We start from the raw sequence: 27,287 nt of genomic DNA on the forward strand, positions 1-27,287 counted from the left end.
TGCCAAGTGGCTACTGAACTGCTCATAACAAAATGGAGCAGCAGCTCAGGCAAGACAAAATAAGAAAAAAAAATTCTAGAAAATATGAAAGTATGAGTATTTGGTTCTAGTTAGTACAAAATACATGTAATATATTAGCATTAGGGTTAATGGGGATGCAAAGTGCTCTTGAATTATTTTCTCCCAAGCATCATGAACATCACACTCAGCTCATTAGCTATTTCTCTTCTTGTTTGGTCAGCTGCAGGTCGGATCCTACTAAATCTAGTAGCAGTAATATTAATGACGATGAGGAGAACATTTCTCTGGACGTCAGGTCCTTTAACACGGACTGATGTTTCAGGCAATTATTGGGAATAAAGAAGCATTCACAATAATTACCTGATCATTAGCAGAGATGAAGCTGCATTTACATGCAGATACATTGAGACAAGCGATCTCTACTTCCATAGCTTGTCTACAGAGAATCACGGTTTCTGGGCAGCAGATCCCAGCTTATACCGCACAACCTGCTGTCAAGAAATGTTATGTTTTGGTGACGGCCGACAGACATCATCACCCGAGGAGCAAGGATTTGTCCATTCATCGGGTATCTTTATACGGCCAATTATCGTGAACAAGCATTTCTACAAACTCTCATCCTGGAAAATTGGCCCTATGATCAGTCTGTATTAAACATTTCCATTATTCAAGATTTCTGAAAGACTCTTACCTTTCACCGACATTGATACGGGTTTTTCTAAGCTGATCATTGTTCCTCCAGAACTGTCCTGTAAGATGAAAGACATGAGAAATAAAGAAAACAGAACACAAGTTTATCTTACATCCAGGGGAAGGTCAAAAACCCCTAGAAGACCAGAACCAATCTGCTCTAAAAGGAGAAGGATCTCCTCAAGTGGTGATCAGACAGGATCAACATTCAGCCAAGTATTTTACACATCATATAAGGCATCAAATGACCTGATCCTATCCTGGAGTAGACGCTGTGCTCATCACCTCCAGTTAGATTATTAGATCATATTATTGTCGTAGTTTTGACAGAAAAGAAATGAAGAAGTCTTTTATCGCAGCTGGAAATGTAACCTTATTTCCTACTAAAAGGGGCTATGCCATAATTGATGTAAAAAAATGAAAATAAGACATCATATAGTACATGGTAGAACCAGCCCTGAACCTCACATGGATCCAGAGATCTCCCCAATCATTGCTCTGCTAGATTTTTTTCAGGCTGGCAACACAGGGAACATGTCCTTTCTCAGGGGGCATGTCCTTTTTGCCGTAGCTCTTTCCCTGTAACTGTCACACCTTCTAACAGAAGATATATCTGGTGGCAGCTGAAAAACTAAACTGAGCACATGCGACCACCTCAATGAGGTGAACGGAGAAATAAGGAAAAGAACAAACAGCAGGTGGCGCTATAGAGATACCTTGTATTGAAGAACTCACTGACGATACTACAATTTTAATTACATGCAATTACAAAACTATTCAGATCCACGTGCTGGTTCTAAAAATCTAGAATATTTTTTGTGACCCAATCCCTTTATGCTCTTGTCCTCTGTGGTGACCCAAATCTCGAATAGCCTGCACTAATATTTTGAAAATGCAACTAACTAGTAAGTCAAAGGGGTCATTTACTAAAGTCAGGCCTCCTAAACATTGGTCACATCTATGCCGTCCATGCACCAGAAACTAAAATGCCAGTAGTTGGTGTAAATTATTGTAATGTGTCCGGCCCTGGTGGACTCACCTCTATTTTGAAAAGTGGCAATAGCAGTGAGAATATTAAAAAGTTGCCAGATTTTTGAACAAAGGGCATTTTTTCGTAAAATTTATATACAAAAAAATCTGATTTAAAGACTTCATAAATAACCCAAGATGTCGGTATTCTTCCTTAGATGCTTTTAGTCTATGATTGTGCTGTTATTTTATGATTTACATCTCTACACCAAAACTTTCCTTTATCCACCTTGACTCTCAATTGCCAAGTGGATATCCAAACCTTAATACAATCTTATATGAATCCAGAAATCATATGTGGCCAATAAGAAGAAGAAGAGCGGACAGTGTACTCCACTGCTGCTGGGGGAGGTTACTCATTACATCAGTCTATGGGGGATTTGTAGAAACCTTAGCTTTATCTACCTGATGATCCAGTGGGATATTTGGCTTCTCCTCTGGACAGTCCTTGGAATACGGAGGACTGGGACATCTCTCTGGTGGATTTCTCTGACTGGATCCATCTATAGGAAATACACACAGTGACTGAATACATTGTCTATATGTGATGATCAGATGATGGGGGAATCTGACTCTCAGAACTGTTCTCTCCTCTACAGTCATGGAAGGTCTCATCTTACCCGGTGATGTGAGGGACTGGTGATTCTCCATCATGGCGTCCTTGTACAGATCCTTATGTTCTTTTAAATACTCCCACTCCTCCATGGCGAAATAGACAGCGACATCCTGACACCTTATAGGAACCTGACAACACAAGGACACAGTCATTACCAGACCCCTCCCTTGGCGTTATTGTATAATGTCCCAGCATTCCCAGCAGTGCTCACCTCTCCGCTCAGCAGCTCAGTGATCCTGGTGGTAAGTTCTAGGATCTTCTGCTCATGTATCAGGGAATGAGGTGGAGGCTTGGTGATGGGGCTCTGGGTCCTGCTCCATCCTCCTGACACACGGGGTGTCACACACTCACCAGACGACTTCTTCACTACTGTGTAATCCTGTGTATGGGGAGACGCCGATCACTACAGAGATTCTAAGAATCCTTCACCTTTCCAGACATTTCCCTGGTTTATTACTAGAGATAAGAGTGATGTCATGTGAGACTCTCACCTCTCCAGTTATAAAGGAGATGATCTCCAGGGTGAGGTCTAATATCCTTGCAGCCATGTGGTCTCTGTCCTTCTCCATCCTTGGTGGGTCATTGATGGAAAGGACCATAGTCTTTCAAAAGAAGAGAATCCTGAACATAAGGGAAACACGGAGGATTGAGAGGAAATCACATCTGGATGAACATATTACATGAAGTAAAGTGTCTTACAAATGGAGAATAGTATTACCGATCGTGTACTATGGAGGTGACTACAGGCAAAACTATTCTAAATGAATCAGATTCTTTACAAATTACATAAAAACTCTACTTAAAAAAAATCTGAAGTTTTGGTGATTTGGTATGGATTTCTTCAAAATGTGAGCAAAGTGCCCGTTTGGAATCGCAGATCGAGTATCTAACCGGGCGAGTTTCAACACTGAGGCGCTGACAATTTGGAAAAGAGTTTGCTGCTCACTGAGCAGGCGCTCTATGGGGTAGATGTGAGGGAGGGGGGTAGCGAGGAGGCTGAGGAAAGTGAGGTAGCTAGCTGGGTTACAGTTAGAAAGCGGGGTAGAGGGAAGAGTGCCAGGGAGGCTAGCCCTCATCTGACACAAGGTTGGCAGATGAGGGGGATGTCAGTCCAGGGACGGCACTGCCGCAGCCGGACACTTCCTCTGCCAGTCAGGGGAATGTCAGCTCCAGTAAGCAGGGGACCAGGAGAGCAGGGCAGGCCAGACAGGTGCTGGTAGTGAGAGACTCAAATATTAGGGTACAGATAGGGCGATCTGTCACAAAGACCGGGATCGCCGTACGGTGTGTTGTCTTCCTGGCGCTCGAGTTCGACACATGGCGGATTGGGTCGATCATGTGATATAATTTATAGAGCCGACCATCACGGACGCGGCAATACCAAATATGTCTATTCTATTTTATTTTTTCTATTTAAAAAAAAATAATACATTCCTTTCTTGGGGAATTTTTTTTTTACATGTGAAACCTTTTTTTTTATTTTATTTTTTTAACACTTTATTTTTTTATTTTACACTTTTCGTCCCCCATAAGGTCATACAAGACCTCTGGGGGACATTTACTTAACTTTTTGCGATCACATGACCGCCGGGCCGGAACAGGAAGCGCATAGCGCTTCCTGCTCTGCATACACAGCGCTCGGTGAGTGCTGTGTATACAGCGATCCAGAAGGCATGGACACCTGGGCACTGTCCCTGCCTTCTCTCTGGGTTGCCCTGCTGTCACTGACAGCGGGCAACCCGATCAGCAGCTGCACGATTAGCGTGCCGCTGCAGTTTCTGAATAGATGTTCTGGTACGTCCATTCAGAAATAGAGAACCACCTCCCGGACGTTTATAGTCTATGGGCGGACGGGAGGTGGTTAATGGTACACACTCAGATTGGGTCACTGTCACTAGTGGGGTACCTCAGGGGTAAGTATTGGGCCCTATTCTCTTCAGTATATTTATTAATGATCTTGTAGAAGGCTTGCAAAGTAAAATATACATTTTTGCAGATGACACTAAACTGTGTAAAGTAATTGCCATGGAAGAGGACAGTACATTGTATATATACTACAGAGGACAGTATACTGTATATACACTGCAGAGGACAGTATACTGTATATACACTACAGAGGACAGTATACTGTATATATACTACAGAGGACAGTATACTGTGTATATACTACAGAGGACAGTATACTGTATATATATACTACAGAGGACAGTATACTGTATATATACTACAGAGGACAGTATACTGTATATATACTACAGAGGACAGTATACTGTATATATACACTACAGAGGACAGTATACTGTATATATACTACAGAGGACCGTATACTGTATATATACTACAGAGGACAGTATACTGTATATATACTACAGAGGACAGTATACTGTATATATACACTACAGAGGACAGTATACTGTATATACTACAGAGGACAGTATACTGTATATATACACTACAGAGGACAGTATACTATATATATATATACTACAGAGGACAGTATACTGTATATATACTACAGAGGGCAATATACTGTATATAAACTACAGAGGACAGTATACTGTATATATACTACAGAGGACAGTATACTGTATATATACTACAGAGGACGGTATACTGTATATATACTACAGAGGACGGTATACTGTATATATATACTACAGAGGACAGTATACTGTATATATACTACAGAGGACAGTGTACTGTATATATACTACAGAGGACGGTATACTGTATATATATACTACAGAGGACAGTATACTGTATATATACTACAGAGGACGGTATACTGTATATATACTACAGAGGGCAATATACTGTATATATACTACAGAGGACAGTATACTGTATATATACTACAGAGGACGGTATACTGTATATATACTACAGAGGACAGTATACAGTATATATACTACAGAGGACGGTATACTGTATATATACTACAGAGGACGGTATACTGTATATATGCTACAGAGGACAGTATACTGTATATATATATACTACAGAGGACAGTATACTGTATATATACACTACAGAGGACAGTATACTACTAAAGAGGACAGTACATTGTATATATACTACAGAGGACGGTATACTGTATATATACTACAGAGGACAGTATACTGTATATATATATATATACACTACAGAGGACAGTATACTGTATATATACTACAGAGGACAGTATACTGTATATATATATATACTACAGAGGACAGTATACTGTATATATACTACAGAGGACAGTATACTGTATATACACTACAGAGGACAGTATACTGTATATATATACTACAGAGGACAGTATACTGTATATATATATACTACAGAGGACAGTATACTGTATATATATACTACAGAGGACAGTATACTGTATATATACTACAGAGGACAGTATACTGTATATATATACTACAGAGGACAGTATACTGTATATATATACTACAGAGGACAGTATACTGTATATATATACTACAGAGGACAGTATACTGTATATATACTACAGAGGACAGTATACTGTATATATACTACAGAGGACAGTATACTGTATATATATATATATACTACAGAGGACAGTATACTGTATATATACTACAGAGGACAGTATATTGTATATATACTACAGAGGACAGTATACTGTATATATACTACAGAGGACAGTATACTGTATATATACTACAGAGGACAGTATACTGTATATAGTACAGAGGACAGTATACTGTATATATACTACAGAGGACAGTATACTGTATATATACTACAGAGGACAGTATACTGTATATATACTACAGAGGACACTATACTGTATATATATACTACAGAGGACAGTATACTGTATATATACTACAGAGGACAGTATACTGTATATATACTACAGAGGACAGTATACTGTATATATACTACAGAGGACAGTATACTGTATATATACTACAGAGGACAGTATACTACTACAGATGGATCTGGATAGATTGGAGGCTTGGGCAGAGAAGTGGCAGATGAGGTTTAACACTGACAAATGTAAAGTTATGCACATGGGAAGGAATAATGCAAGTCACCCGTACATACTAAATGGTAAAACACTGGGTACCATTGACATGGAAAAGGACCTAGGAATTTTAGTGAACAGCAAACTAAGGGTACTTCCACACTTGCCTGCCGGATCCGTCAAAACGCATGCAAACTGATGGCATTTGTCAGACGGATCAAATGCATTGAAATGCTGGATCCGTCTCTCCGGTGTCATCCGTAAAAACGGATCCGGCATTTATTTTTTTTCACATTTTTGCGGTCTGAGCATGCACAGACCGGAATGCCGAATCCATTTTGCAGGAACACTCTGCAAAAAAATGCCAGCAAGTGTTCCGGAATTTTGGATAGAGATTTAAACCGCTATTATCTCCATCCTGAAAAGTCAAAAAGACTGAACTGAAGACATCCTGATGCATCCTGAACAGATTGCTCTCCATTCAGAATGCATTAGGATATGCCTGATCAGTTCTTTTCAGAGATCTCTCCCATCATCTATTTATCCCCAGGACTGTGACTGTGACGAGGGGACATCCTCTGCGTCTGGAGGAAAGAAGGTTTGTACACAAACATAGAAGAGGATTCTTTACGGTAAGAGCAGTGAGACTATGGAGCTCTCTGCCTGAGGAGGTGGTGATGGGGAGTACAATAAAGGAATTCAGGAGGGGCCTGGATGTATTTCTGGAGCGTAATAATATTACAGGCTATAGCTACTAGAGAGGGGTCGCTGATCCAGGGAGTTAGTCTGATGCCTGATTGGAGTCGGGAAGGAATTTTTTATTCCCCTAAAGTGAGGAAAATTGGCTTCTACCTCACAGTTTTTTTTTGCCTTCTTCTGGATCAACTTGCAGGATGACAGGCCGAACTGGATGGACAAATGTCTTTTTTCGGCCTTATCTACTATGTTACTATGTAACTGTACAAAACGGCGCCCACCATTTTACATTTCAGATGCAATACAGCAGTGAAGGAAACAGGGCAGAGATGAAGATGGAGAATCACATGACCATTACCCACAATGCCTCTCAGTCAGTCTGACAGCCAATCAGGAAGGAGATCATTGTCTAGTCTATGAGAAACGATGTAATCTCCCAGCAGAGACGCCATTCTGAGCTCAGCCACTGATGTGATAATGTACTAGGACGTATCTGACACAGAACAGGGGGAGTGTTAGAGATTGGCAAGATGGATTTACTCCGGTAGATTATATAACCTGATAGAAGGCCAGGTTCTATCATCAGGGACAGGACAGGGCGAGTTACTTCACTGTGTATCTGTTACAGCCGGGGGGGAGCAGTTCATATACAGACTGTACTGAACAATACATCAGCTTCTAAAGAGACAGTATATTTATAATGTGCAGGATCCAGTCCTTTCTCCTCCAAGTACCTGTTGCAGCTTCTCCAGTTCATACGAGCACAAATAAGAAGATTTTAATGCATCAATAACTGCAGCTTATATTTCGGTTGCAGCGGTTGTCAAACTACACTTTAAAAAATAATAAATAAAAAAATGCACATTTTCTACAGTTATAAAGTGTGTAAATAAGAATATTTTAGTGCATTTATATATATGTTAGTAGCGGAGGTTGTCTAGTTGTGCCTTTTTTCCCCATAAACCTGTTGCACAGTTTCCTCACTGAATGATAATGTACTAAACCTGTGACTTCTCATTCCTCAAACAGGTGGGGTAATGGAAAATGAAAGGCCCGTTGCCTGTCACCCGAGAGTGAGGATGTCGGTGGCTGCAGTGATGCAAACAGCAGGAGCACAGTTGGCACCAGCCGTCCAGCCAGTAGTAGCAGCGGCCACAGGTCTCCCTCACTTCTGACAATGAGGAGGAGATTGTGGACTGGATGGATCACTCATCCTCTTAGCCTCAGCAGAATACTGTTGATGTCACCTCTGAGTCTGACACTGTGTCTTGGGCCGGGGTTCAGCGCATCCCTCCTGCTCCTCCTCCTTGTGGCCCCAGCGAAGCCTATCATCTGCGTCATCTCTTTTTCCACTAGCCTCTATGAAGAGCCAACGCCCCATGTGCAGTGAAAGATACTCAACACAAGTGCTGATCTGCAATACTATGTACGGCACGGAGCTTGCTGAGCTGCCGAGAGCCCGATCTTCAGATCTCCGGTGAGCAGCTCCCTGTAACAGCTGATCAGCGGGGGTGTCAGGACTCGGACCCCACCGATGTGATAACGATGATGGTCACTACTGAACACTTGTGGCAGGAGCAGAGCTTCATAATACAGACCGACTCCTGCTGCTGATCTCACAAGTGCATGGACAGCGCGAGATCATCATGACAAATATGTACAATACAGTGCAGGACCGACCACCGACCACAATGTCCATCATCAGCGCAGGTCAGGAAGGAGATGAAGAGAAGTCCTGTCCCCGTCCTGTCAGTCGCCTCTTTCCTCTAATCGCTGCTGTTCTGCTCCGGGGTCAGTGATGGATCCAGGGTTTGTCCTGCTGCTCGCACAGCTGCAGGTTTGTTACTATCACATGCGTGTGCAATTATTTGTGCCTATCACAATCACTGCCGCCATCAGTGAATCCCCACTATCATCCGCATTAACTCTTTACAGACCCTTTAAGGTCTTTAAAGATGGCACCTTCTCACAAATGCAGTGGGGAAACAGGCTAATGTCTGTGATCAGTGATCATGCCGATCGCAGCCATTTAACCTCTCAAATGTGACCACGGCATCTGGGAGCGCCACAACTGGGAGCCACGCCCTATCTGGCCGGGGCCGCCTTTCCCTGGCTGAGATCAGGGAATAAGTCCCATACTAATAATAGGCTTCAGCATGTACAAGGCTTCCAGGCCGACCACTAGGAGGCAGCACTGCATTGGAATATACTGAATTCTGCATTCTGTAATACATGGATATCCATTACAGAAGATAAGTGGCAATCTAATCATATTATAGTTACCTGGGGGACTTAGGGGAATAATAATAAAAAATATGTAAAAAAAACACCCGTATCCTTAAAATATTAAAATTCTCATCTCATATGGTGAATGGCGTAACAGTAAAAAAAAAGAAAAATCAAAATGGCTGATTTGGCATTTTTTCATAACTTCACCTCCCCAATAAAATGATCAAAAAGTTGTTCACACTTTATAAAAACTACAGATTGTCCTGAAAAATAAGAGCTCCACAGACATAACTATAAGACGTTATAGGGGTCAGATTATGGCTATGAAAAGTAAAACTTTATTTTTTCCAACGTTTTTAGCTTCCCACTACATCGTGTGCAACAGTAAATGGCGCCATTAGAAAGTACAACTTGTCCGGCAAAAAAAAAAAAAGAAAGCCTCATACGGCTATGTGAATGGAAAAATAAAAACATTATGGCTCCAAGAACCACTTGGTTCCCCCCTAAAAGCCGGACGCTCTAGCCCTCCCCCCGACTCTGCTAATCCGCACCTCCCACCGCCAGCGAAGGAAGAAATCAGTACGGGAAGACTGTCGGTAGCTGCAGGCAGGGGACAGGGCTTCTCCCCTCAGTAAGTCACCAGTGACCAGTCTGCCGGCTCCAGTGACCGGAGGTGAGAGAAGCCTGTCAGTCAGCTTGTGATGGCAGCTCAATGCTACTGAACAGGAGGACATCCCTGGGTCCATCCAGGCCCTGCACCAGACCGAGGACAGGGAGCCAGGAAACCGGACTGTCCGGCCTAAAACTGGACGTCTGGCCACCGAGAAACGCAGCGAGTGAAGCACAAAAATCACAGAAACTGAGAATTGCAGAATCCGGAAAGGTTATAACGTGAGGTTCTATCGCTAGGACTGATCACCAGTGTGCGGTAGGTGGGGGCTCGCCTCTATCAGGACCCCACTAATCCTGGGAATGGAGGGGCTGCAGAGCTGCTTTACTGCTGAATCTCCTCCACAGTCCCTGCTCATTAGAGCTCCGGCCTCCGCTGTGCAGGGACAGTGAGGAGAGGACACAGCGCTGCAGCCCCTTCATCTAGAAGAGGTTGTCCCCACCGACCACACACTGACTCCATATCCTAGTGATATCACAGAACAGTGTGTGATGGAAGACCCCTCTAATCCAGGAGAACAGCCCCTCTTACAGGGGTCTGGGGGTCTCCTAATATTCCAGGGGGAGAGCAGACATGTCTGAGGAGAACTCCCCTCCTGACCTCCAGACTGTGTGAGCAGAGACTCTCTATGGCCGGTGCTGCCCCCTGCTGGCTGGACCTGCTATATGTCACCTATAGAACCGCTCCATTCTAATAAACCCAGAACCAAGACCAATAACTGACCTGCAGATCTCACCTCCTGGGGCTGCAGGACCTGCGATGACGTCACACTGGTCACATGACAGGAAGTGCTACACACTAGTGCTACCTCTACTGCTTTACTCCTCCCCTCATGTGACTGATCACATGACCATGACATCATCGCAGGTCCTGCAGCCCCAGGAAGTGATATCTGCAGGTCAGTTATTGGTCTTGGTTCTGGGTTTATTTGAATGGAGCGGTTCTATAGGTGATATATGATTTCATTCAGTGTTTTAGTTTTTTCCTTCCAGATTTTTTTTTCAGTTTATGGTCAGTTTTTTGTGTTCCGTATATAGAACCATTCATTTTAATGGGTCCGCAAAAAAAACGTAATGTACTCCGTATGAGTTCCGTTTCTGTTTTTTCGTTCGGTTCAAAGATAGAACATGTCCTAATATTGCCCGCAAATCACGTTCTGTGGCTCCATTCAAGTCAATAGCTGTAAAAGGAACGGATACAGAAGGCATCCGTATGTCTTCCGTATCCTTTCCGTTTTTACGTAACCATCTTTTGTGAATTTTATGCCCAGCACAATTGTTCTATGTATTTACTGTATATGCCATGCTTCCGTTTCCGATCCGCAAAAAACAGAAACCAAGCGGAAAACCTGAACGACAGAACGAAACAGTACTGAAACAAAAAACGGAAAGACTGATCCGTTTAAAACGGACCGCAAAACACTGAAAAAGCCATACGGCCGTGTGCAGAAGGCCTTACATGTGTTGTTCATGTGTGTGAAGAAAAACTGAAAAGTAACAATCTACATCTCCGAGCAAACAACAGTGAAAACCACATTTCATCCGGAAGCCTTCCATTTTCCACGTAGCCCCATTCACTTCTATGGAGCCAGGGCTGCATGAAAAACCCACCATACAGAACATGCTGTGACGCTAGGGTTGCCCCCCGGCCGGTATCTCACCAGCAATGGCGGTAATTTAGAGCCTCTGCCGGTGCCGGTAATATTTTTCTACCAACAATAATAATTACTGGTATTTTCCTATATGGGCTGTTACTAATGAGGCTTCCATTGCAGGGCGCTCATTAGCACAGCCTTTAACCCCTCCACCCACTTGTGTTAAGAACAGAACTCCCCTCCTCCATTTGATGGCGCTGCTGTGAACACTCGCTGCTCACTGGATGCTCCGGACAGTGTCACGGATGAAGTTAGCAGATAGCTGGAACATATAAATAAACGAGCGACTGGCTTGATCCCAAACTAAGGAGCTTATAGGTGAGCCCTATAAAACCCTAAGAGCGGAAGCCTCAATCCTGCAAAATAAGGGCCCCCAAATGATAGTGGGAGGTGACTTCAACAGAGTACGTAATAGTGTAGAGGACAGAAAGCAGGAGAGACGCAGTCAGTTCTTGCAAAACCCAGAAGGACCCCATACATTGACCCCGTTGCTGTAGGGGACCGGCCTAGTTGATATCTGGAGACATCATCACCCGATGGATAGGGAGTATTCTCACTACTCTCACTCCCAGCGGTCTTGGTCTAGAATAGACTACCTATTAGCGTCTCCGGACGTGATTCCGAGGACTCAAAAAACTGAGATAGCTGATCTACTGATATCGGATCATGCTCCGCTGTGGGTTGAGGTGGCTGAGACTCTTCCAAGGGGCTCGGACCATGTCTGGAGGATGCCTAGTCATCTGCTGTCTGATGAGGATTTTATTGACAGATTAAAAGGGTGGTGGTGGGAGTACTCCCAGGATAATGAATCCCATAGGCAAAACCCAGAGCTTTTTTGGGAAACTGCCAAAGCAGTGTTAAGAGGGCGCATAATGTCATATACAATAGGACAGAAAAGAGATATTCAGAAGAAATACGAACAGGCGATTCAGCTTGTCCGACTAGCATATACAAAATATCTGGATGACCCGTCAGATATCAATAGAATACAGTGGGTCACTGCAAAACATAACTATGATTACTTACAAGAAGGCAAGGTCAAATGGTTTGCAGACTGTAAACAGGCCACCTTGTTTAGACATGGTAACAAGGCAGGTAAATTATTGGCAAATCTTGCGCGCCCATATACCCGACGTGTACAAATATATCCCCTTAGAGATGAAAAGGGAGTTCTGCACACCCACCCTGGAAAGATGGTAGAAATTATGAAAAACTATTTCACAGCTATGTATTCTCAAGAATCTTATGACAAGCGGATGGCTCTTGAGCTTCTAGCGATGGTACGACTCCCCACATTGACTAATGAGGGATTAGCTAGTCTTAATGTGGAAATAACAGAGGCTGAGATAACACAGTCAATAAAATCCCTGCAGAACGGGAAGTCACCAGGCCCTGACGGGTTTCCAGCAGAATTTTACAAAGCTCTGGGACCAGAGATTGTATCAGTGCTAGCTGCATTGTTTAATGGGGTGATTCAGGGGGGCAGAATACCGCCCTCCAGTAACACTGTGTACATTAAACTTAATCCTAAAGAAGGAAAAGATTTAACAAACCCGGAATCATTTAGACCCATATCCTTGATCAATCAAGATCTAAAACTGGCTTCGAAAATCTTGGCCAACAGGCTGGCGTTATTTATGCTGGATATAATAGGAGACCACCAGGTGGGTTTCATTAAGGGCCGTTCTGCAGTAACAAATATTAGGAAGGTACTGGCAGTGCAAGACAGTTTAAAGGGGAGAACGCCAAATATCTTGCATGCCCTCCTGGCAGTTGATGCCACTAAGGCATTCAACTGTCGGGATTCGAACCCGTGACCAGCCACATCCCAGGCGGTAGCCCTGCTTACTAGGCTACCGTCCTCTCTGGACATTACTCCCTGAAACCTATTATGTAACCTCAGTCTTGCCAAGCCTTGCTCATCACCCTTGATTCCCCACACCTGGTACTTCCCTATATAAGTCCAGCCCCTTGCACTCTAGCTTGCTGATTATTGAGCTCCTGAGCCTTGATCAAGCTTCGCCTCATCTGCTGCTCTTGCTACAACTGGAAGTCCACTGCTGACCAGGAATTGCCTACCGACTACTCTTCTGCTTGTCCCTACCTACTGAACTGCTACCACCGTTGCCATCCGGATTGTCTGACTACGCTTACTGCCGCCTGCCCTGACCCACCGCCTGCCTACCGACTACTCTTCTGCTTGTCCCTACCTACTGAACTGCTACCACAGTTGCCATCCGGATTGTCTGACCACGCTTACTGCCGCCTGCCCTGACCCACCGCCTGCCTACCGACTACGCCTCTGCCAGACTTCCTGCACCTACTACCTGCCTGCGGTCCTTGCCACTGGGCTCCACTCCTACCTCCAGCCAGCGGTCCTCTGACTCAGGTGAGCCTGTAGGACTGTTACATCGACAATGTCAGCTGGCAATGGCTAGATAATGTTCTTGACACAATGGCTCTGAAAGGTAACTTCCGGAACTACATCACAGCTCTAAATGCAGCCCCGCAGGCGAGGGTACACGTCCCGGGTTTTCTGTCAGAGGTGATACGGCTTAATAAAGGAACAAGACAGGGATGCCCATTGTCGCCGTTATTATTTGACCTAGCTCTGGAGCCGTTGGCTTTATACCTAATACGATCTAATATATATAAGGGGATTAAGGTGGTAAAAGAAGTGCTGAAACTCACGCGCTTTGCTGATGACCTATTAATTTACATGAGATCGCCGGATCTACATTTACAGACAATACTTGAGACATTCCAAATGCATAGTGGTGTAACGGGGTACAAAATAAATGTGTCCAAAAGTCAACTTTTGTTTTTGGGAGACCAAATACAACCAAATATGTCCCAACTTGGAGTAGAAATAAGGAAGGACTCTCTCACGTACCTGGGGATCAAAATAGGTAGAACCGCATCCTCAATCTATACTTTAAATTACCCACCGTTAATTAACAAGATTATCAAAGAGCTTGATAAATGGAAGGAATTGCCATTGTCACTGACAGGGAGAGCATGTCTAATAAAAATGATCAGTTTCCCCAAGATGTTATACCCACTGCAGACAATCCTAATGCTACTGAAGCATGTAGATATAAGGAAACTTCAATCAGCATTTGTGACCTTCCTCTGAAAAAAAAAAGGCCCCGCATAGCATACAAAAAATTATGTTTATTGAAGTGGGAGGGAGGCTTGAAAATGCCGGATATTAGATTATATAATTTGGCAGCTCTGTTTCGACATGTGAGAGATTGGGTGTGGACTACTGACTACTTTTCGGCAGGCAAGATAGAACGAGAGTTGGCGCAACCGTGGGACTTAGTGGCCCTGATGCATACCAGGCTTAAAGACCTTCCAACAAAGATTAAGCATTCCATACTGCTCAGAGACACCATAATGGCATGGAAACCAATTAGGAAAATGTATAAGTTGCCGATATATGTGTCACCCCAGATGCCCCTGTGGTCCCTCCCGGCTATCCCACAGGGAAGGGACAATAAGATGTTCAAAAGTTGGAGGAAAAAAAGGCATCCGCACTCTGAGTGATATAATGGGGATATCAGATCATATGTTGATGACTTGGGAACAATTGGTAGGCAAATACCAACTAATTGCATCGCACTCATTGCCATATCTTCAGCTTTCAGCTTAATGTAAAGCCCAGTCTAAGTCATTGGGAGAAACCGACAGATTGACCTGGTTCGCAGCTCTCCTGGGGGGGAAAGATGGTTCGACCTCACTCTCAGATCTATACAGACGTATCCATAGTACGAGTTCTGTGGGCTTGGTGAAAAATATATTTGCACATTGGGAAAAGGACATCAAAGTCACAGACCTCTCCCTTAAAATTAGAGAGGGTTTGGAGTACATCAGAAGGGCAATCCAGAATGAACAGTGGCGAGAGTTGCAACTGAGAATCTTACATAAAGCAACATATGCCTTCAATCTCTCATACGCTAACGCTCCAGCACATTATCTGAGAGAATGTCCGAAATGCTCGCAACCAAAAGCAGATCTCTTGCACGGGTTGTGGGATTGTAGGCATATTAAGCCACTTTGGGATGAGATAATCTTCATTAAAGAAGTGTGGGACATAGAGGTGAGAGCAGAGCCCCAGAAGTGTTTATTACAATATATCAAAGTGGAACAAGATGAATCCCAAGGGAGAGGGATAGCAGAACCGGGAGTACATATTGTACTTATGGCGGTCAAAAAATGCCTGCTACGTCATTGGCTGGTAAATACATTTCCTACTAAGGATGAGGTTATAGGTTTGGTGAAAAAGATACTATATATGGAAAGGCTGGAAGCTGGTAAATGTAGAGAGAAAGCCGTGGCAAAGTTCATAAAAAAATTGAGGAGATTGGTTGAACATGTATTAACAGGGGAGGAAATAGAGGAACTGATGTCTCCCTTTGTGCAAACCAAATGGTACCTAGAGGCAAAGGTTAAGGGCACGCTAGGAAAACTTGAGATATAAATGAGACGGTACACAGTGAATGGGTTGTAGAAATGAAGTGTTTATTACTTGTACTTTCATTATTATAGCATAAGCGACAGGTGTTAGGGGGTGAAGTTTGGGGGGGGGGTTACTAGGATTATCATCTGTTATAAAAAATTAAAATAACAATAATAAATAAATATATATGCAAATGTAACACATGTAACTATGAACAATGTTATTTAAAAGGATGTTCATGATGTGATATATATATGGCATGCTCGCCAACAATGTTTATTGCTTGAGATTTGCATCCGAATAAAGAAAGTTATAAAAACAAAACAAAACAAAAAAAAAAACCTAAGAGCTCTCCCTGACTGCTATGCACATGCAAGGGTCTGTATGGTAGACAATTGCATGCCCGCGTACCTAATACTGTGTGACACCTGAAAACCCTATAATAGTGAGGGGACACGACCACCGGCTCCCTGCACTTAATATGGACGGAGTCAGGTTCACCTAGAATCAAGCCAGCAAGGAAACACAATAAAGTAAATGACTTATCTGAACAAACAGCAGAAGCAGCCTCCAGCAGTGAACACTTCATCCAGGAAGTAGTATTAACCGCAAAGTGAGGCAGTATGGGAGGGATTATAAAGGAAGACGATTAGTTGAAATAAGTGACACCTGGCAGAAGGAAAGGAGATGAGAAAGTGAAACCAAAACAAAGAATATCATACAAGAGGTAGAGAAGAACGTCTGCCAGATCTTCTCACAGAACTGGCGGTGACAGTACCCCTCCCTCTACGGGTGGACTCCGCACACTCAGAGCCCACCTTCTCAGGATGAGACCTATGGTAAGCCCTGATGAGACGAGTGGCCTTAATGTCCGCCACTGGGACCCACATCCTCTCCTCAGGACCATAATCCTCCCAATGAACGAGGTACTGAAGAGAACCGCGGATAATGCGAGAATCCACAATCCTAGAGACCTGAAATTCAAGATTACCATCAACAATAATCGGGTGAGGAGGCAAAGAGGAGGGTACAGTGGGTTGGATATAAAGTTTTAATAGGGACTTGTGAAAAACATTATGGATCTTCCAAGTCTGAGGAAGATCAAGACGGAAGGCAACGGGATTGATGACGGACAAGATCTTGTAAGGCCCAATAAACTTAGGACCCAACTTCCAGGAGGGAACCTTCAGTTTGATATTCTTTGTAGACAACCACACCAGATCACCAACATTCAGGTCCGGACCAGGCACACGTCTCTTATCCACCACACGCTTATATCTCTCACTCATCCTCTTCAGATTACCCTGAATCTTTTGCCAAATAAATGACAAAGACGAGGAAAATCTCTCCTCATCAGGTAAACCAGAAGACCCTTCTCCAGAAAATGTCCCAAACTGCGGATGAAACCCATATGCACCAAAAAATGCTGACTTATCAGAGGACTCCTGGCGATGGTTATTTAAAGCAAACTCAGCAAGGGACAAAAAAGTATACCAATCTTTCTGATTCTAACATAGTAACATAGTACATAAGGCCGAAAAAAGACATTTGTCCATCCAGTTCGGCCTGTCGTCCTGCAAGTTGATCCAGAGGAAGGCAAAAAAAACCCTGTGAGGTAGAAGCCAATTTTCCTCACTTTAGGGGAATAAAGTGACACAAAACAGCGCAGATATGTCTCCAGATTCTGATTGACGCGTTCGGTCTGACCATTCGACTGCGGGTGAAAAGCAGAAGAGAACGACAACCAAACCCCCAAGCGAGAACAGAAGGTCTTCCAGAATCTGGAAACAAATTGCGTGCCCCTATCAGAAACGATGTATGAAGGAATGCCATGCAATTTAACATTATGATCTACAAACGCTTGCGCCAGCGTCTTAGCATTGGGTAACCCAGAAAAGGGAATGAAATGTGCCATTTTGCTAAAACGGTCCACTACCACCAGAATCACAGTCTTCCCCGAGGAACGAGGCAGGTCCGTAATGAAGTCCATGGACAGATGCGTCCAAGGACGGGAAGGAATGGGTAACGGGATGAGAGAACTCGATGGCTGTGAATGAGGGACCTTGGCACGAGCGCAGGTCTCGCAGGCTGCTACAAAACCCTCAACCGTCTTACGAAGAGCCGGCCACCAGAATCTCAGAGCAATGAGATCCACTGTGACTCTACTCCCCGGGTGCCCAGCAAGGACAGTATCGTGGTGCTTCAGACGTAATGGGTCCAAAGAGTTTCTTTTAACCCTTTCAATGCCAGGGGTGTTTGGACATTTTGGACCTCTGGTACTCCAGAGAGTTTTTTTTACAGTTTTGACATGGGCAAATAAAACTTAAATTCCAAATTTAAAGAAGTGATCTGTATTTCTATTTTATAGATTGGGTATAGACAGGATAGGGACAATGTAAATTGGAAAATTTATTTTAACATGTACACACGACTTCTGTATATGCTCACTGTATGGCCCTATGATATGCTCTACAATAGAGTATGTCAGAGTAGTTCAATATTCAGGTAGGAAGTAATTAAATCGGCCGATGACAAAGACACAGACGATGTTGCTGCATCTAAGGAGATCTGAAAAACCCCTCCCAAATATCTTTATTAATATACCTTTATGATAATGGGAGTAACTGGCAGTTACCAGGCGGTTACAATACTTAAGATTAAACGTGGCAGATTGCATAATTACACGTGATAGCATATTGGCAATATCTTGTGGTTTGAAAACTAGGTAAAAGTTCAATTGACTGATACTGGACCCAATTTGGACACTTATACTGACCTTCTGGATCCATTAATTGTGGAAAAGCAACAAACTTTTCCTAGAATCTCTGAAATCATTGATTTATATCTGTTCACACAGCATCTCTTGTAATCTTCTTCATTGTGTTCCAAAATGAGTGAAATACTCCCTTTTCCTTACAAATATTCATGTCACAGCACAATTACAGACGGCCTTCAGAATGTGTTGTTATGGAACAATGGAATAGATGATAAAGTTCATACAAAATTAAGGTTCAGCTATACTGATATATATGTATACATAAATCATTCCTATTATATGTACCATAGGAATATAATGTTGGCATTGACCAATTACTCTTACAGGTATGTCCCTATGTATTCTTCTTTGTGTCTTTTCTATTATATAATCATACAGATAGGAAAATGGCCAAAAAATAAAACATGTTCCGTACTCTTCCTGACCAGTAAAATGGCAAATTTGTATCAGAATTTCCATCATGTCTTAATGGCATCAAATGGGATGACCTTTGCTCCCCCCCCCCCCCCCATCAGCTTTGATAACAGCAGGCAGGGAGTTAAACAGTGATCTATGTTGTGCAGCAAGGATGATGGGCATGTATTACACCTGTGGTCCTACTCTTGCGGGCATAGCAGTAGTGCCAATGTGATCACAATGTCACAAAAGTTTGGTGCAGGTTTTTAGTAAATCTGTTTGTACAGTACATGACATTGATCCTCAAGGGGTTAAAAGGCATTTTTTAAAGACTTTAATATGGATAACCTATCCTCAGAATTGGTCATCAGTATCTGATCGTGGGGGTCCAACACCCGGGGCCCCTACCGATCAGCTATTTGAAAAAGCACCGGAGCTCCTGTGAGCACCACAGACTTCTCTCAGCTCACCAAGCACAGTGCCATACATAGTATAGCGGCTGTGCTTGGAATTGAAGGTCAGCCGTATTCACTTCTATGGGGATGAGCTGCGCCTAAGCCATGTGACCGATGAATGTGTTGTCACTGGCCTAGAAAAAAGCTGAAAGAAGGCAGCGGCACTACTGTGAGCCCTGATGCCTTCTCCAACATTTCATCAGTGGGCGTTCCAGCTGCTGGATCTCCATTTTTCAGATACTAATGACCTATCCTGAGAATAGGTCATCGGTATTAAAGTCTCGTAAAACCACATTAAGTTATAAATCAGAAGGCTGCAGGTCCTACAATGAAGCTCCACGTTTCCTTCAATCTAAACATTAAAATGGCTTCTCCTCCGAGTGAGTTCTCTCATGTCTAGAAAGACTTGATTTCTGACTAAAAGACTTCCCACATTTTGAACATGAAAATGGCTTCGCTCCTGTGTGACTTTGTAGATGTTCTATAAGCAATGCCTTCAGACCAAAATACTTCCCACATTCAGGACACATAAATGGCTTCTCCCCTGTGTGAGTTCTCTGATGTTTAACAAGACATGATTTTGTAATAAAACTCTTCCCACATTCTGAACATGAAAATGGCTTCTCCCCTGTGTGACTTCTAAGATGTGGTATAAGCATTGATTTATCACTAAAACACTTTCCACATTCAGGACATAGAAATGGCTTCTCCCCTGTATGAACTCGCTGATGTTTAACAAGTTGCGATTTCTGACTAACACACTTCCCACATTCAGGACACATAAATGTCTTCTCCCCTGTGTGAGTTCTCTGATGTGAAACAAGATGTGATTTCTGACTAACACACTTCCCACACTCAGGACACATAAATGGCTTCTCACCTGTGTGAGTTCTCTGATGTCTAACAAGACATGATGTTGTAATAAAACTCTTCCCACATTCTGAACATGAAAATGGCTTCTCCCCTGTGTGACTTCTAAGATGTTGTATAAGCACTGATTTATCACTAAAACACTTCCCACATTCAGGACATGGAAATGGCTTCTCCCCTAAGTGGATTCTTAGATGGCTCACAAGATCCGATTTCTTACTAAAAGACTTCCCACATTCAGGACACATAAATGGCTTCTCCCCTGTGTGAGTTCTCTGATGTGTAACAAGATGTGATTTCTGACTAAAACACTTGCCACATTCTGAACATAAAAATGGCTTCTCCCCTGTGTGACATCTAAGATGTTTTATAAGCATTGATTTATGACTAAAACACTTTCCACATTCAGGACATGGAAATGGCTTCTCCCCACTGTGTGTTCTCCGATGCCGAATAAAATTTCGTTTATCGGTAAAACATTTCCCACATTCTGAACATGAAAATGGATTCTCCCCTAAGTGGATTCTTAGATGGCTCACAAGATCTGATTTCAAACTAAAACACTTCCCACATTCAGGACATGGAAATGGCTTCTCCCCACTGTGAGTTCTCTGATGCCGAATAAAATTTCGTTTATCGGTAAAACATTTCCCACATTCTGAACATGAAAATGGCTTCTCCCCTAAGTGGATTCTTTGATGGCACACAAGATCTGATTTGTGATTAAAACACTTTCCACATTCAGGACATGTAAATGGCTTATCCCCAGTGTGAGTTCGCTGATGTTCAACTAGACTGCGTTTTCTGGTAAAAGATTTTCCGCATTCTGAACATGAATAAGGCTTCTCTCCTGTGTGAGTTCTCTGATGTTGAACTAGAATGGATTTCCTGGTAAAATATTTCCCACATTCAGAGCATGAAAATGATTTGTGATGCTTTGTTGATGTTTTGCCAATCAGTGATTGATTACACAAACTTTTCTTGTGACCAGTGGTGTCGGTGGATAGATCTTCGCTTTGAAAGACTGAGGGTACATTAGAAGTTACTGAATTAGCTTTTGTAGTTTTGTTATCGTCTACTTCATGGTAGGAAGATAAATTGAAGTATCCATGTGAGCTGCTCAACGTGTCTTCACCTAGAAAATTAAACAACATTTTCTTATTTTCCCAAAGCAAATGATTTTGTATTAATCATTTAAGGTTTACTAAAACAATAGTAAGCTAGGATCAGGAAACAAAGTTAATCGGAAATGTAATAACACAGGATAATGTACAATTTAGCAAGTAATTCACATTTACTTGTATAAAGTTTTCAGGAGTTCTTAGTCTGCAAAGTTCCCAGAATTTAATCCCTTGTAGATATAGCAAAAGGTGTTTCTATCCAGACCACACAGTATAATACATCCCAATGTCAACAGACAACACAAGCTCCCCCAAAGTGTATAGGATAGATATCATGAATGGAATCAAATTTGGCATGAACATGTACCCACCAACTGAGTATACGCTCACTGTATGGCCCTATCATATGCTCTATGTCACCCATATGCTTAACACACTTTGGAGAACATTATTAAAGAATGAACACCAGGTTTTCACTTATCTTTACCAGTGCCAATTAGATTGTGGCTGAGAAGGTCCACTGCTAGGATTAGCTAAAGCTTGTGTGACCACCTACTGCAATTTCATGGGGCCTATGTATTTTCTGGACATTACCTAGACCTACTCTTATACATGCTAAATTGCAAAACACATTTCCTTATTAAAGTGACTCTCTGGTTCAAAACAAATTCACATTAAGTGGGAAATGAACAGAACACTTACATGGTGCCCTCCTTTTCAACTCTTTAGCTGCAGATCCATCAATTCTCACCCTGCTTCTCAGACTACATGATGCATACCACACATTTGGTAGCCCAAGACACTTCCTGTTGCCCTTGGATTGGCCAGTAGTGCTCACATGAACAGTGTTGACCAAACCAAGAGCAGGGCTGGACAAATAGGAAGTGTCTTGGGCTACTAATGCAGAATGTGCAACAGACAGTATGAGAAGGAGTGCGGCCATCTTCAATGGCAAAAGAAGTTTCTGTGAATTAGCACATCTTCAACTGAAAATATACAAAGAAGGGCACCATTTGTGTTCTTGAAGAGGAGGGTTGCATTGATTTGGGATTCTCCTTTTGTTGTACAAATATCCAAATAAAAATGTATAGAAAATGGTGCACTACAATGGTAAATGCAATTGACAATATATGGCTAAACACTTACACTGATATTTTAAGACCACTTTATTCTGTTATTCCGTTTGTACTTGCATGCGTAGAGGTGTGGAAACTCCAGGTTCAACGTGCCCTGATTTTGATCTACGTGTAACATTCAGGTTCCCCTGTGCGGCCTGCGTCACATGAGTCAGTGATAGGTGGGAATCACAGCCTCCTCCCTCCTCCCATTGTATGTGTGATTTCATGCTGGAGGTAACTGGGAGCTGTTTGCTGTGTGTCGGACTTTATGCCCCTATCTGTAATTGCCCATACAGCATAGGAAGGTTAGCATTAGGTCCCGTGCCACTTTGAGAAACCTTGACGGGGTGCGTGGGCTCCGGTATGTTCTTGATATATGAATATATTGGCGAAAGTCTCATTTAAATATCAGTGTGAGGGTTTAACCATATATTGTCAATTGCATTTACCACTGTAGTGCACCATTTTCTGTAAATTTTTGTTTTATATAGCCAATCACATCCGCACATTTGGCTATTCTGTGTAGGATATCTTTGTGGTACATGTGGTCCATTGAGGGCATCCTCCATTGTATGCATTTTTGCTGGGGATTGCTGTCAGCAACGGATCACATGTGCAGAATTTGCTCCACCGGTAAGAAATGTGGGGTTTTGAGCATTTTCTGCCTTTTAAGACCACTTTATACTGTTATTCTGCAATTATCCTATTAGACAAACGGCAAGTCCTTAGCACCTGTATGGACCCTTTCCTCCTATGGATATATCTGTCTAGTCAGTTCTCTGTTATAACTGGCCTCTCACCACAATTACTATAAATTTACCAGTTATAAGGACATTTATTTTTATATATATTCTTTAAGAAACCTGACCACAAGATATACTGTACATTATATCTAAAAACTGGAAATATGATAAACAATATGGAATGATCGCTGTTATAAAATCATTATCCCATAAGAACAGAACAGGACAATCACTGAAGAGGAAAACTCAATTCCTCAATGTACATTTCTCCAACTAAAAGAAAGGAACCTTCATCATGGAAGCCCTAATACTTTCTTTCATATAATCTGTTCAGTGCATTGAATATAAGGAATTTCACAAACCAATTAGGTAATTTTAAGAGACAGAATTAAAATCTGGAACTATAATGAACAATATGGAAAAATTCCTCTGAATAGATTACAAGATTATTATCCCATAGGAAGAAAATGGGATAATCATTGCAGAGGAAAACTCAACTGAACATTGTGAGTCTCTCTAACCAAAAAAAGAAGGACCCTTCATCATGGACACCAAAATGCTTTCTTTCATATATTTCTGTTCTTTGAATTGGGTATGAGAAATTTCACAATCCATTTATGCAATTTAAAGAGTCAGAATTTGAAAATTGGAATCTTCATAAGAATTATGTGAACAATCCACAAAATAAAACACATTAATAGGCATACTGGATCCTAGAATTTGTCCATTCCATTGTAGTGGCTTGTAACTCAGGACATGAAATTACGCGTAGTTCAGAAAACTTCAAAGATATGACAGATCGGAGGTGAAAAATGATCCCTACTACATCAGTAAAGGTTTTCTTGTCCGTTTTATCAGACTGAGACATCTCTCTTGGACCGTCTATTAAAAAATAAATATTCTTGCTAAAATCTTATATCAAACTAGAAAACTGCCTCACCCTGGCTAGTACCTAGAGGCTAGTACCTCCTCTCCTGGAGCTAAAACGTAAGATTAATCACCTGATACGCTTAGAGAACGGGATATTCCACAAAAGAGGATCCATTAAAAAGTTTCCTCTCAATGGCCTGCCTGGATTTAATATTCAGAACTGGCTGGTGAACAACTTGCCAAATTATCTGTACTCTGCAATGGCTGATTACATTTTGGCTCCCACTGGGATGGCTGTGAGGAGAGCGTAATTTGTTTATATGACGCTTGGTGGTAAAAGCTTTTTACACTTTCTATACAGCATTTTCTCACCTTTCATTACATTACATGGAAGAAGTGTTCTTGAATTAGCTTTGGGGGGAACTACTCTCCTTAGGGAGAGAGCACCTTAATCAGTGTGAGGAGACTTATAGGCCATACATGCTCCTCTGGAATTCTGGGAGGGAAGGGATGCAAATGAGCTCTTAACAAGCTCTGCCTCTAATCATCTGGTGGCATTAGAGGCAGAGCTTGAATTAGCTTTAGTATGCTTCTTTATTTTTTTTTATTTTTTTTTTGGGGGGTGGGTGTCGTCTTATGTAATGACTAATGTTAATAAAAATTATCTGATAATTTTTTTCCCAATTGAAGGATTTCCTTCATTTTCAGCTCTGTGGATCATATCTACATTTCCAGTAGCCGCTGATAAATCGCTTCCAGTACAAGCGGTTGTGACTCCAGCTGATTATGGCCACAATGACATCACCTTTATCAGCAATAGACACATTGGGAGGGTTTATAGTGTATGTTCACCTCAGGACCACATACAGCATCTCCACTGCCTGCATTTCCTTTAGTCCAGATTTAATAGGTCACACATGGTCTAGAGAGTTCCTTTTATTTATCATGTGGAAGGGGCCAATTTATTTACGGGGGGTTATCCAGTAATATATAATGATCACCTATCCTCAGGTATCTGCTTGGTATTGCAGTCCAGCCCCATTCACTTCAATGGGGCTGAGCTGCAACCAGGCCATGTTGCAGTGTCCGGCTCCGTACTAGTAGTGGGTCCCTAAATTTTTGCTAATGTCTATTTTGTCTGTATTAAGCTGCACATTCCCAACAACAGGCTGGTCACCGCACTACACTTGAGTCACTACTAGGTGGTGCTATAACATCATAAATAAGTAACAGGCCTTCCACAGGAAGTAGGGATGAGGTTAGTTGAGAAGTGAGGAGTGAAAGGAACACCATGATATAGCTGCTAGGTGTCCGCTTGGCACTTGCCAGCCTGGGGAACCAAAGAAGGAAACCAGGACTCAGAATCCAGGATCATATTGCAGTACCACAGTCCAGCAAGGGACATAGGGGACTTTTGTGTGTAAAGGCAACCTTTCCAAAGAATGGAGCAGAAGGTAGGTTGCAGAATTCTGGTAAAGATCCAGGTACCTGAAGTCTAGTTTAGTTGCGAGAAGCCACAGCTTAGAGAAACATCTCTTCCACACCAGCCAAACCAAGCCTGTTGTGAGGAATTGCAGCTCTTACCTCATCACTGGGAACCAAAGCACTTTCTCCTTAATTACAACTACCTCAAGGCAATTGGTTAAGTAAAGTTCCCGTTTTGTTCATCAGCCTTTGACTCTCCTTATTCTTCATTATCCTCAATTACACCTTATGGTGCTGGCGTCACGATCACCGGGGATCCTGCCTCCACGGAACCTTAAAAACCACACCACCAAGGGCACCTCAACCACCATCTGGAGGGAGTCCCTGGACAACAGAGTGTGCCCCGAAGGAACTGGTGCCGTCCTTTTATTCACTGCACACCGTCCCAGGGAGCTCTACAGAACTGTGAGTAAACTACTACTACACCCATCGGCCCACCATAACTCACACATATTGCCCCTGTGGCCTGGTCGCTGCAATGTGATTGATGTACAGTGATGTCAGATGGCCTCGGAAGAGGCAACGGCACTCATGGATTGTCTAACCCACTGCTGATCTGATATTGATGACCAATCCTGTGGAAAGGTCATGAATATTGATTACCGGATAACCCCTTTAAGTTAATGAAACCCTGTTCTCCTACTGATGGAAAATTAACTACAAGAATAAGCAGTGTGTTCTGTAATCCTGACCAGTGAGATGACGGCTTTTCTTCAGTATTTCCATAATGAAGTGTGAATGAAGTCAAGTGGGGATGCCTCTTTGTTCTCCCCCCTCTATGCATCAATCAGCTTTGCTAACAGCAGAGAGAGGGTTAAACAGTTATCTCTGTTGTTCAAGCAGGATAATGGCTGTGTATTACTACTACTGTGGGCATAATGGCAGTGTCCGTTTGATCAGAATGCCACAATAGTTTAGTGCAGGTCTTCTAAGTACTCCTGTCTGTATCGTACTAATACAACACTGATCCTCAAGGGGTTAAGTTCTACATCAGAAGGCATCATTAGGCAGCAGGTCCTGAAGCTCCAAATCTGTCACATTTCCTACCAACTAAACATTAAACTGGCTTCTCCCCTGTGTGAGTTCTCTGATGCTGAATGTTCTGCCCCCAGTAGAGTTCAGAATCATTACAAACCACTTCTGCTTAGTTTTCTGTATTTATGAAGGGTTATTGATGTTATAGCACCATCTAGCGGTGTTAAAAATGTACTGCACCTTGTGTTTCTTGTCAATAAAGATTATTATATTGTGAGAGATGCAAAGCATTGTGTGAGTGTAATGCATTCTGGGAAAGAGAATCCCAGTCCCCAGTTATCAAGGACACAGAATGGGCTGTCCTGCATATCTCCTTCCCAAACTCCACCATCTTTGTGCGAGCATATCTGGTGAGCCATCTACTTTGTT

The 27,287-nt window shown here is 42.5% G+C and overlaps 1 protein-coding gene across 1 annotated transcript in view; it reads right to left on the minus strand.

Moving 5' to 3' along the window:
* The window catches only part of LOC120999664 (oocyte zinc finger protein XlCOF6-like), a 2,208,135-nt gene that overhangs the window by 15,123 nt on the left and 2,165,725 nt on the right, over window positions 1–27,287 (minus strand). Inside the window, exon 6 of the mRNA XM_040430669.1 lies at window positions 713–770. Coding sequence (XP_040286603.1) covers window positions 713–770 — 58 coding nt within the window. The remainder of the gene's footprint in view (window positions 1–712; window positions 771–27,287) is intronic.

Source organism: Bufo bufo, chromosome 4 (assembly GCF_905171765.1).
Source record: "Bufo bufo chromosome 4, aBufBuf1.1, whole genome shotgun sequence".
Lineage (NCBI taxonomy): Eukaryota > Metazoa > Chordata > Amphibia > Anura > Bufonidae > Bufo > Bufo bufo.